The sequence below is a fragment of the Vanellus vanellus genome (genome assembly GCF_965231255.1).
Source record: "Vanellus vanellus genome assembly, chromosome: 13".
Taxonomy (NCBI): domain Eukaryota; kingdom Metazoa; phylum Chordata; class Aves; order Charadriiformes; family Charadriidae; genus Vanellus; species Vanellus vanellus.
In genome coordinates, this window is record NC_138918.1 from 18,105,888 (window position 1) to 18,118,737 (window position 12,850).

Here is a 12,850-nt window from a genome sequence, read left to right on the forward strand (position 1 = left end):
TCTTAATCTTTTGCTAATAATAATTCTAATTGTTGAATTACTGCTTTTTCTGATGCTACTAAACACTAAGATGGTGGGGGTTTTGTGGACCTGTCTGTTATTACCGATCAGGAAAAAGAACTATTAGTTATATCTAGTTGATGGTCAGTCATTGTATTTGGACAGTTCGGATTGGTTTTCCCTTCTGTTTACCTCTTTCGGGTTGCAGTGCGTTTGCCCTCGCAGTTTTTCCCATAGAAATATTTAAACTTTTAAAAATATTACCTATGAAGCAGAGGAAAACGGATCACTTGTTTTCAAAATTCTCAATTGAATGCAGCTGAATTATTTAAATAAACTTTATAAGTATTTTTAGATACAATTGATTTTTGCTTTATAAATGTACTGTGCTGGAAAGTTAGACCAAGAAATTAGCTTTTAGCTTTAGAAATGTGACTTAGTTTTGCTGTATTAATAATGAGCATAAACAGGTGCTGCTTTTCAAGCTAGAGGGATAACGTTCATGCTCTTCTTCTTGGAAGAAAAAAAACGTATATTAATTCAGCTTTGAATGCGTTTTTCATAATCAACCTGAAGAGGAAGGTGAGCAGAGGTTTCATCCTCCCCTCACCACCTGTAAGAAAAGCAAAAAGCTGCACATAATATCTTTTAATAGGGAAAATGCAGTGGAAGCTCCTAACTAATAATGTAAGTACAGGAACTCTTTCAGCTGTCAAACCCGTGAGGAGGAGGCAATAGCACTCTTGTAAATGATTCGGTTTTGTCAAATGGAAGGTAAAATTTTTTTTGTAAGAATTGTTCTCTTTATGTTTTCTGAAGAATGCAATGCAGTGTGCAATAGAGGAAAAGAAATTACATTGTCTGAATTGTTCAAGAGAGATCAAGAAACTTCTTGACAATTGTGTGTTTAAATTTTTTTATGCGTAACACTAAAAATAACATGCCATTGCACAGACTGTCATCTGTTGTGTTCATGTATGTGTGAACTTTTGTTTCTTCTAGTGTGTTCAGTGTTTAAATATGTTTCCATCAATATCACATATGGTTGGAATAAATTCCCAGAGATTACATTCATTTATCTGCATCATTGCTTTTCTTTTTTAGGGTGTTCTTGAGAGCCATCAACAAATTTGCAGAGACAATGAACCAGAAATTTCTGGAGAATATGAATTTTGAGGTCCAAGTAAGTATTTAGACTTCTAAGCTGAGTGGAGGTAGTATGTGGAGGTTTGATCATTCTGGTCTGTCAGAGCCCCTTTTGGCACTTTGTATCAGTATCAGTTGATTTGAGTGTGGCAGGATTAGGCCATCTTCGATGACATGAAAATTGTATTTTGATTATTTATGATAAGGTACTAAAGCAGAAGATTTTGTGCTGTGATTCTTTGAGAACTGGCAAGCAGAAAACTCCCTTTTTTTTTTTTTTTTTTCTTTTTTTTTCTTAGCCAGCCAAGCGTATTCAGCAAGGCAGTCTTTGACGTAATGCGTATAGTCTGTACAATGTCACTCCTATGTATGTAGGGCAGAAAGAGCTTAACTTTGTTTGATTCCTAGAGTATTTAGCACTTGGAATTATTTTTTTCTTAACTTGTAGTCTACCCTGATAAGTCTATCTTTATTTATTTATTTTCCTTTATTTGTAGTAGTTCTTTCTGAAATAATTAGGATGTTTTGTTTTGGTTTGTTTTTTTTTTTTTTTTTTTAGTTTGCTCAATAGCATTCTCTGTAACTTAACTATTTGGTTATGCATTTTATGATATGTTTGACTTGCTTGAGATAAAAATGGAAATGTCTGTAGTTCTCACGTTCATTAACTTGTTATTAAAATGTAAATACAGTTTTAGAAACAGGATTTGTCAGTAAATGCTGCCTGATTATGGTGAGTGCTATAGATAGAAAATACACTAACAAAGTATAGTATGAAAAATCATCCTATTTTACTCTTTATGTTAACTGCAGTTACCAGTAAATGTTTTAAGCTTAAAAATGCTCCTGATCTAATCTGTTCATTCGATAATAATCGAATAATAATAATCGACCCTAACTGTGAAGTTCAGAGAAAGTTCAGGGCTCTGCCTTCTTGATACCTTGGGGTTTATATTTTATGGTTAATCTTGCAACTTGCAGTCTGTTTTAAGTGATTCTACTCTATTGCATGTGAAGGTTTAGGCTTACTGTGCTAAAAACTGTTTGGATATTGGTCGGTTGGTGCTTAACATAAAATACCTCAGTCACAGATAGCTACGGAGCGGTCATGTAAGAGGTTACATGAGAGTTTGAAATACAATAGTAAAAATAAAGGTAAAACATTTGGTTCATACTCAGTTACGATGGCCTCCAAATACGAAATGTAGACCTTTTTCCTCATTTATTTCATTTTAAAAAATTGTACTTTCAAAAGGTGTGACTTTACAAATCTATAATTAAGATTTCTGAATCCTAGGAAGAGATGTTTCATCTGACAAACATAAAATTTCTTTTTACTAAATATCCCTGCTGGAAACTCTCAAATCCTTCACATATTTATGATATAACATCTGTCAGGCTATTTCAATTTATTAACAACCAATTTGTAACTTACCATTTCTGTAACACTTGATCATTTTTACTGCACAATGTGTCAATAATTTTTAAAAGCAAATAAAATAGGTCTGGTGGGCGTCAGTATGTGTAGGCTACAAAAAACACACAAACTACTCTAAAGACTGTGTGTCTGTCAAAATGTTATTAAGGTGTACACAGCCTCTTTCCAATGTTAAAGCAGCAGTTTAATGCTGGAACTTTTATTTCACGTAAGTTTCCTGTGGCAATTCTGTGTATTCCAGAATGTTATCCAACAACCAGGGATGTTGTAGTTCATCACTGAACCTTGGAGTTCAAGGGAATGTATTAATGCTTGCTCTTGTATTCATGTATTCATGACTTGTCAAATACCTGGAGGCTTTCAGTAAGCTAAACACCATTATAGTAAATAAGTAGTTCCATCTAAAGAATTGTAGTACCCTTACAGTTTTCACAAGAGACTTAAAAGTACAAGTCAGGGAGATACCTTACTTTTCTTCCATGAATAAAAGCTCTGAAAACCTTCTAACAGTACCCTAAATATACCTATTAAAAAGCTGCTACTGGACTAAAGAAGGTCTGAATAATGCAAAGCATATTTTCTAATTTTCTTAATCAAACAAAACCCCAACTTTATTTCCCACTATTACCTATGCATCTTCAGATCATTGATAGCTGAAGATTTAAATGTTTTAAAGGTTCTTCTACTATTTTTCGTATTACATTTTTTGAAAAGAAAATCTAGAAATCAGTGTCTTGCAACTATTCAGACTGTGAAAACTTGAATATGAAGAAGCACTTAAAACTAAAAATGTTATTAATTGAAATTAAAAACTTGAAGTCCTTTAGTGGACCTTCTTCATTGTCAGGGGATCAACTTTATTCAAATAATTACTAACAAGAATTTTGCCTAACTATTCTAGAGCCTTTTATGGTAAGAGAGTAGTCTGTCTTTCCAAAAGATCCTGTATTATACCTGAAGTTACAAAATTTTCTTAAAATGCCCTAAAGCATTGAGGACAGGAACAAAGAGTGGAAATAGTAAGGGTTGGGAGAAGGAATAACTTCAACTCATTTTTCTAATACATAAATTGTCTTTTGAACTCATAGTTTAAATCTTCTGACTCTGCAGTGTAAATCCACGTGTCACTGTTCTGTCCTTTCTGGCTGTGGGAAGTTTGGTGCTGGAGGTGTAATTTTTCATGTGGATTGCGCTTACTTGAATTGTTCTCTGATAGCACGGATACCAAAGTCATTTGCTGTAGTCCGAGAAAATTTTCCTGCATCACTAGAAAATGAGCAAATGACAAAAAAGAGACAAGGTATTTTTTTATATCAATATATCTCGGCTGTAAGCAAACATGAACAGCGGTCAACTCAAAGTAAGAAACTTGTATGCTGTACAAACAGTTCACTTTACAGTTTCAGTCTCTGAGGCTGTTATTCTTTTTAGATTTAATATTTGGTTTTCTTCAGGTTTTTTGGAGTACTTTTTGGAGTAATAAGCAATCCTCTGTGCAGCTGTTGCAGTGCTTGTTTGTTTTTATTTTAGCAATTAAGATAGCAGCAGGCTAATATCATTAAAGGAGCTTTTGTTTTAGCAGCTACTTTGCAAAAAAAACAACTTTGAAGCTTACTTCCATTATTATTTATCCATTGCTTCATTGTTAGGCTTTTTGGATACAGAATAGTGACGAGAAACTAAGGCAAAACTTTGAGATGCAGATTCCTTCAAACGGAAGCAAATCTTTGGAATTTTTTTCTTAAATCTTTCCATATTTAAAATAAATTTAGGAGTTTTAGAGAAACATTTGCTTTAATGAAAATAAGCAATACATTCATGTTCCATAGGGAATGTAGTCATTGCCAAAACCCATACAATAAGTCTGCAGGTGGAAACAAATGCCAGTATGTTATTTCTTTAGTATTCAGTTCAAACTATTTGATAATAAATGTAACAGTGCAACAAAAGTATCAGCAGGGGAAAATTGGCGATTGATGGAAGCTCAACGTTGTTAAGACGCATTCAAAACTTTTAACCAGTTTGGGCTGTCTTTATGTAGCTATATTTCTATTTTTATTTGTATGCATATAGAAAAATTATGAATTGGGACAGAAAAGTTGCTTTTTGTTATTTTGATCTGGGAGAAAATTTGGAAGTAGCTTTACTTCCAGTTTTGTTGAGAGCTACCTCACATCCCTGAGTCTACCACAGGAGGAGCTGAGTGTGCAGGAGAAGGAGCAACAGTACACACCAGTAGGTTCCCTTATGACTATCAGTGGGCCAGATATGTATTACACTAAATCAAAGATATACTTCCTAAAACCGGAATTGAGGCAATCCCATACCATGGAGTGCAGCTTAACCTCAACTCTTTACATTGGTCTCTTTTTTTCAAATTCCGGAAAAAAAAAATGTATCTTGAAATGTGCTTCTGCTATTGCCGAACCTGACAGAGATTTTAGTGAGCTCATTTGATGTGTTTTAAAACAATGTCCAGCTGTTTCACTTGCTGTGAATAATTTAATCTAACTTTTGAAAGATCTCGTATGCCTGTGTTACGTAAGTGACTACTACAGATCTAAATCTTAAGTAAATTATTGCATATAGTGTTTCTGTGAAACAAATGGATTTTCATTCATTCAAAAAAAAAAAAACAAACCCAAACAAGAACTGCTTATTCAAGGGTCAGTGATTTAGTATGCAGCAGCCTTCAGGCAATCTAGTCTCCTGTTAGGGGTATGAGTGGTGTTGATTTCTGGTTTCAAAGAGAAAGGGATGAGTAAAGTTCAGTCCGCTACTAAGCATACACAGTAAGAACAATGTCTCAAGATTTTGGAAGCTAAAACAGAGGCAGCTACTTTAATATTCCTAATTAAGTGTAATTTAAACTATAGAAATAGAATATGTTGGGATGGGGAAAATAAAGATGCATATTGGTGACGTTACAATGTTACAACTTTAAGTTCTTTATAAATGAGTGAATAATTTATACTGTTTGTAGGAGGTGTTTTCAGATCTGATTATTAGCAAATAGTTGAAGAAAAGTCTTAATTTTTTTTTTTTTTTTTTAAAAAAAGCAATTTAAAGCACAGTGAGGTAGATTTGAGGGTTTTTCACTTGGCTGAGTGATTGCATGGCAATATATAGCAGACAACCTAGCCAAACCAAACAAGTAGACTGTGAAATAATTGAGGAACTAAAAAAGGGTATTTTAAATCTAGACAAAAGCAGTGAAGAAACTTTTGCTACTTTGTTGAAGCTGGTTAAATGGGGGGAAAAAAGGTTCCTGGCCTTTTTGTCGTTTCCAAAGCAAAATTACTTTTTTTCACTCATTATGTGATTCAGGCAGAAAGGAGAGAAGTGGTATCATTTAGGACTTGTGAAAGGATGCGGTATATCTGATGAACTGTGGTTACAATCTTTACGTTTAAAACTATGCATTAACATGAAGCCATAGGGTTAATGATGAAGCTGTTATATACGTCGGAGACAAATACCAAAGCTGTGCACAGCACAGCAATGATGTGCCGTTAAATTTTCTGCCTTAGTGTGTAAGAAGTTTGCTTCACCGAGTCCTTTTATGTAGAGAGCCCTCTTTTAACTTCCAGTGCTTTGATACTGAGGTTGTCATTGCAGTGGTCAGGCAGGTAGGGCCAGAGCTGCTGCTTGGGTTGAGAATCATTATACTTAGAGGTAATTAAATAATCATGTGATGTCTGAAATTATATGCCTGCTGGGTGAGGAGGTGGTTTTCTCTGGGTTTTTTCTTTTGAGTTTTGCATGCAGAGTTTACACACTGGCTGTATTCAGATGTACGTCAGTCGCTCTCAGAAAACAAGCCACAATGAGAGGTTGCGTACAGCAGGTATTCTCCAATGTCCTATTACAGCAAAACATGGAACAAGAAAGAAAGGGCTGCCTAAAAGGCATTTGTTACAGAGAATTTACTCTTGTGCTGATAAGAAAAAAAATGTTAGCTCCAGAGCAAATAGTTTTACAGGAGAGAAGGGAGTGAATTTTCATTAAGTGATCGACCAAAAATAAACCATGAAGCAAGAATGAATGTGGGCTCACAGTAGTCATGGTACCTTGCGTAATACCTTAATGTGTGTTCTTTGGCACTGAAATTAAGCTGGAAATGAGGATTTAATACACAGAAGTCTGGAGTTACTGGAATAGGTAAAGACTTTCAATATTTAGCAGTTTATATTCTATTCCTGTCTCTATATTTGAAATAGGTTATTGACTTGCATTTATGTTAGGTAGAAAGACAGTTGTGTATTGAAACAGATGATCTGAAAGGCTCAGAAATACTTCTCGCTTAAAGATTCTAAAGAACGGATTCAACAGACATCTGTCTGAAGCAGTTTAGCAGATCTTGCCTTGGGATACGGAGCTGGATTAGCTGACCTCTCAGGCTTCCTTCCAGTTGTATGCTCTGTGTTTACAACTAGAAAACATTCACTGAAGTGTAAAACGTCGTTGTAGGTTTGCAACTGTGGAAAGTATAATAGTTTAAGATTCTTTATTCAGAATGAGCATATTAATGTAGTGTAAGGGATATATTGATGGTATAGAAGAAAACCACAAAAAACTAGAAAAGCAAGTCTGAGGTCAGACTTTTCTGAAGACCATGATGACATATGTCTTAATGGTGTTTAGTTTTTTCTTTGACTTCTTTGTTGCATTTTGTGTCAATAAAAAGTCTTACCTGTATGATTGTAAATTGCTTATTTTCTCTTTTCCCTCTATTTTGTGTTTCCATATTATACTTATTTTTAATAATATTCATAAGGATTCTCCTAATTGATTGCAGAACTGTCTCACCAGCCGGCCAGGGTCCCCACTACTTGCTCCATATCGGTGCTCACTGTTCAGGATGATGTTCTGTAGTTGTGAGAGAATTTGTGTTTCTGGCCGTGGGTTGGCTTTGGTGTTTGGGGTTTTTCCGCGGGGGTGGAGGTGGGGGGGTGTAGGGGAGGGCTAGCTCTTTCTCATTACTAGCTTCCACTAATAAAGACAATTTTGCTTTGGAAATGCAGCCATTGCAGGTGATTTCAGATGAGATCAACAAACAATTTTAAAGGAGATTGCAATGTTGGCAATTTTGCTGTTTTGTATCAAGTAACATTTTTTTAAGGATTTGCCAATTTTAAATGTGGAGATCGGGCAACCTGTCCAGGTGACTGCTTTGCAGCTGGGCTTTTGCAGGGTGGCAGAACAGACACACCATAATAATGTGTAAATTCTGGATTTAGGATGTGTGGGTTGAGATGGGCTCTTCAGAAGAGACTTAAACAAAAATATTAAAAATTGTAGACTGTATTTTGGAAAAAATGTTCCCTGAAAGTATATTTCATTTGTGGTAAATAGGACAGTTCTGGGACTTTTCAGTACACTTCTCTTTTACCTTTTGTGGCAATTATATCATCTTATTCAATCAAAAAATGCTAATTTCATTTGACCAAAAACTTCTGTGTTTCAAGGCAAAATATTATATGCAGACATGAAGGGTAGACCCAGGGTGTTAAATAAGTGTCAATAACCTGGGATAACGTGGCTTTTCATAAACAGTCTAAATACCTTTACCCCAAAGAAAAAGTGTCTTTGTATGCCTATTTCTATTTTATACTGAAGAATGCGCAGCTAGTTGATTTGCCATTTATTTCATTCACAAGGATTTTTAAGGAAACAAATATTTTACAGTACAGTTTTGACGCCGAGTGTTATCTGTCCATATGGATATAGCGATGTAGGTATGAAATAAAAATGTAAGTTCAAATGTGAATTAACATTTTCTTCATTGTTATATAGAAATACAATAATTCAATGACCTTTCTATTTACGAGACATGTCTTAACTGTCAGCAGTTTCCTTATTTTTATGAATGCAGAACTAGGAAAGAAGGTTTTATTTCTTTCTGTCGCATCAGCAGAAATCCCTTTTTGAACTTGCAAGTCATGGGGTTTTTTTCCTCTCAATTTTATTTAGTTTGAATGAACTGTAAGCCAGTCTTCCATCAACAGGAAAATGAAGATAACAGTGTTTAATGGTTCATTTTAAAACTTCAGTTAAATTTTTTCAATGTGGACATTTGCCTTTATAGAACCTATTTAGACCTCGTATGACATTTCTTTCGTTTCTGTTAGTAGCTGATGTCATTAGCTAGGTGTTACTTTTGCCTAGGAGAACAGAGTATTTCCACTCTGTTGTCACTGTCAACTCATGGCTCCATCAGTCTTGCGCTGCGCAGCATTTCCATTCAGCGACTGAACACCACAGTGCCATAATACCGGCAGCATCCATTGCCACCCTTAATGCCGCTTAATTCATTGAAATCACTTTTTTGGGCAACATTCCTTTTATAATATTCTGATTGAAGATGGCAGCTTCTGACGTATTAGGGACAGGGAAGACTAAACAAATAGAAACCATTTTGTTGTGGTCAGGCATGGCTATGGTAGAGTCTCTGTTTTGGAAGATGCAGTGCTGTTGATTCCTGTTGCTTCCTACCCTTCCCCTGTTAGCTCTGTTTTTACAGGGCATTAGATTATATTATTATAGGATTATATTTCTAAATCTGTACTGTTATAGCAATTATAATTTTGTATTAATCATCTATATTCCTGCCACAGAATTTTATTGTAAAAGGCATAGTCTGCATTCCATTATAACATAAGTCTGATGGAAAAGATGATGCTTATTTTTTTCTGTTTTTTCCTCTTTCTTGCATCCATGAAGCACCATTACTAACTCGGCAGTAATAAAATGTATTTTAGCATCACAGAATTGCGCAACTTTTTAATTTTAAAATCTTTGGTTACAAATCCCCAAATCAAAAGCTTTACTGCATTACAAATATACAGGGAAAAATACTCACCCTAATGTGCAAAAATGTATGTACGATAGTGATAGACACTGTAGAAAACCCTAGGAGATGGCTGACGTAGTAGTTAATGGTAACGCAAGTGTTAGAACATTTAGCTGGCTGTATTAACTATAATAGCGAGATTAGGAATGTTATATTTTTATATATTATATATAGTACTGTGCATTTGAAAATTATCAGACTTTAGAGTTTAAAGTTCATCTTCGATCCTTCTACCAATGTGTAGCTGGAACTTCCTAGAGCGACCTGTGGAGAGGAATTGATTTTTTGGATGTTCATCTGCAAATTTCTTTGCACTTTGGACTGAATTGCTCAGAATGGAAAGAAATATATATATATATATATATATAAATTCTGGAAGATTTTGCATACACAAAACTAGTTTTCACTAGATTTGGGAGTGCCTTATTTCAGAGGTTAGGGATTTTTTTCCAGCATAGGAATGGTAGATGGCTGGAGTAGAAACTATTCGCAAGTATTTTTCTTAAGTTGCATCATTAAACAAGAAGCATGTGACAAAAACAAGGAGACAATGGAATTAGGGCATGAAAATCTTTAGTGACTAAAAATGAATTAAACAAACTTTTTTTGGTTTATAAAATGTGCTGTGTTTCATCAAAGCTTCTGTAAACTTACTTTCATTAACCTGAAAATTTTCTACCTTTGTTCTGGCCTTTTGAAGTACATAGCCAATGCAAAGAAATTTTGGCAGAGGTCCCAAAGGATTTTCATAATTCTTTACTCTGAGATGCTTAATACTCTCTTTTTCACCTCAAAGAAAACACTACACCTGTCATGAACACATCTGCATATCGTAGGAATAAGCCCTAAATATTGTGCTTGTAACTTTCTGAATTTATGAATGAGTTGTATTTGTTAAGACTCAAACAGAATGCAGTGCTTACTTTACTGAATTCTAAATGTTTATCTGGTGGTGAGTTATTCTGAATTTTAGCCTTCACATTCCGCTTATGCCTCTGTTTAGCAATTTGTAACTTTCTAGTGCCATATTCTAAAAGACAATGGAGAATAATCTTCGTGAATGTTGATTTGGGATTTTAAGACTGCATGATGCAGCTGTGTGTTCTGTCTTTGTGATTGAACTTCAGTATCTGTGGTTGATCCAATTCAGCAATTTAACTAATACACAAGTTGCTATTCATTTGTTTAAAATTGTTTGAAATCGTAAAAAAATTGTAAAAAAAAATAGATGTTCCTTTTATATTATTTAGTCTTAAGTGGAGAAGAAAGGTATTCCAATATGTGAAAGAGAGTATTTCTGAGGTAAAATCATCACATATTGAGAATGTCATATATCCTGGAAGTCAGTGGATCATTTCTTATAACTGTTATTTAAAGGTTTGAAAAGGTTATTTCTTGCTAACCTAGCTCAGTAGCTCTGGTAACTACGGGTGGTTTGCAATTACGCATACATGCAGAAAGTGCCATTTTTCTACAAAATCAAAACAATGAACCCAGTGTCTGTCTGAAATATATTATGTCTGCTGCTCTCAAGGGGCTGAGCTTGCTTTCATCATAATATTTCAAGAAAAAAAAAATAAAACTATCATCTTGTCTGTTTTATGAAATGCTAGAGTACATTTAGTATCTGCAGTAATTTGTCAGAAATTCAAGTCTTCCAAAGACTTCGTGTTTCTCCTGTATTATCAAAAAGAATTGAGCAAAGATGTCTGTAGACAAACGCGATGGGTAAAAGGTAGGCATTGGTGCAGAGCCGGCGTTGGTTTGAGAGGTGGGTATGAAGGAGGAGGCAGCAGTGTTTCTGTTTGTAGTTATCCTGAAATGTCATCTAGATCTCCTCTCTGTGAGACGGCTAGAAATTTCTTACTAAATTATTTCCACTTTTTCCGATATGGCAGCTGTCACATTTTCTAGGGGGAGGGCACCTCGTGTTTTCTGAAACAAAGTGGAATGAGAGATCCTCTTGTTGTAAGTTCCCTTGGCCCATACGTGGAGGGCTGTTGTCGGATCTGAAGCCCTCTGGGCGTGCGTGTGCTCCGCCGGTTCCTCGCCAGCCTGTGCTGTTCCTGTCAGGTGCTGCATCTCAGTAGGAGTTTGCAATGAATAATTGATAACTAATTACAGAGAAGGGTCCCTTCTCAGCTCTAGCGTTGGCTCCCAGTGCTCTGTCCCTAGGTGACAACTCAGTGCTGGAGTTCGTGTCAAGAAGCAGCAAAGCTGAGTATCGCGCACATCGGAGCACAAGAGCTCTGGTCCTCTCCTGTCCCTTCAGCCCTACCACGTGCTGCGTAACTGGGTGGTCAAATGCAGAACACCTTGGAATGTGATTGTGGGCCTAAGAGAAAACAAAACGGTTCTCAGTCTTTTTTTTACAAATGAGGATATTGAGTCTGCAGGGTGTGTCTCTGACAAAGGTGGCATTGAACTTTGAATTAAGTGAATAAATAGAACATTAACTGTAGTAATAAGGCTTCATTTTTCTCCCCATAATCTAGAACAATATGAGGAATTTTCCATTTTACTGGTGTAATTGACATATGCAAAGTATATTTGCTACGCATCGATAAATACAGCTTCTCAAGGGACTGAAAACTCTAAATTGGTCAAATTAATCTTTTAAAATCTTTGATAAGCGAAAAACAGGCCTTTCAGGGCATAAATAACATCTATCCTGGGGAAAAAAGGTCTGAATTACTATGTACTATTAGTATACTGTCAAAAAATAGATAGGAACATAATTTAACTGTTTGCAATGAGGGGAAAAAGGCTTCTGCCTTACTAATGCTCATATTCAAATGCAGTTTTTAGTAAGACTGTGATTGGTTTGAGGGAATTCAGAGCATCTCTGAACGGTGTGAGATGTAACAGATTACTGACTGCCTGCACTGAAATGGTACTGGAGTCTGTGTGTCTGCACCGGGGATAACTGTGCTCTGGACTCTAAATGCTTAAAGACAGAACCAGCCCTCCGAAGGGCTTTTAAATAGGCAAGTCTGGTAAGGAGAGCTTTAGTTGGGCCTCTAAGGGAAGAATGAGTGAAATGCAGGATCTTCTTTGCAATATAGAGGAAGTTTGAGGATTTTATTTATTGTAAGAAATGTATTTTTATGTGTGCTTTTGTGTGTTGGTGTCTATTTATCCTGGTTATTTATGCACAAGAGAGTTTTCCAGGTTATAAAGGACAGAGGTCACTGAAGTTTTTGAGGAAACCTATTTCTTGGCTATTCAATGTGGGTTCACAACCTAGGGTTGTATTTCACCACTCAAAATTAAGAGCTCTGTAATAATGTTGTATGTTTTGTTTCCGTCCTTTAAATTACCACTGAACACATTTACTATTGCCTTTCTACTGTCTCACTGATACCTACTGCGTGTATCTTTAGATGCTGCTACGTTTTTAAAAGAAGCATCTC

General features: G+C 35.5%; 1 protein-coding gene across 1 annotated transcript in view; it reads left to right on the forward strand.

The window, feature by feature from the left end:
- Positions 1-12,850, forward strand: part of DOCK2 (dedicator of cytokinesis 2) — a gene marked incomplete at its 5' end in the record, with an annotated part of 219,255 nt that overhangs the window by 153,969 nt on the left and 52,436 nt on the right. Inside the window, one exon of the mRNA XM_082489775.1 lies at positions 1,105-1,183. Within this exon, the coding sequence (XP_082345901.1) occupies positions 1,105-1,183 (79 nt within the window). The remainder of the gene's footprint in view (positions 1-1,104; positions 1,184-12,850) is intronic.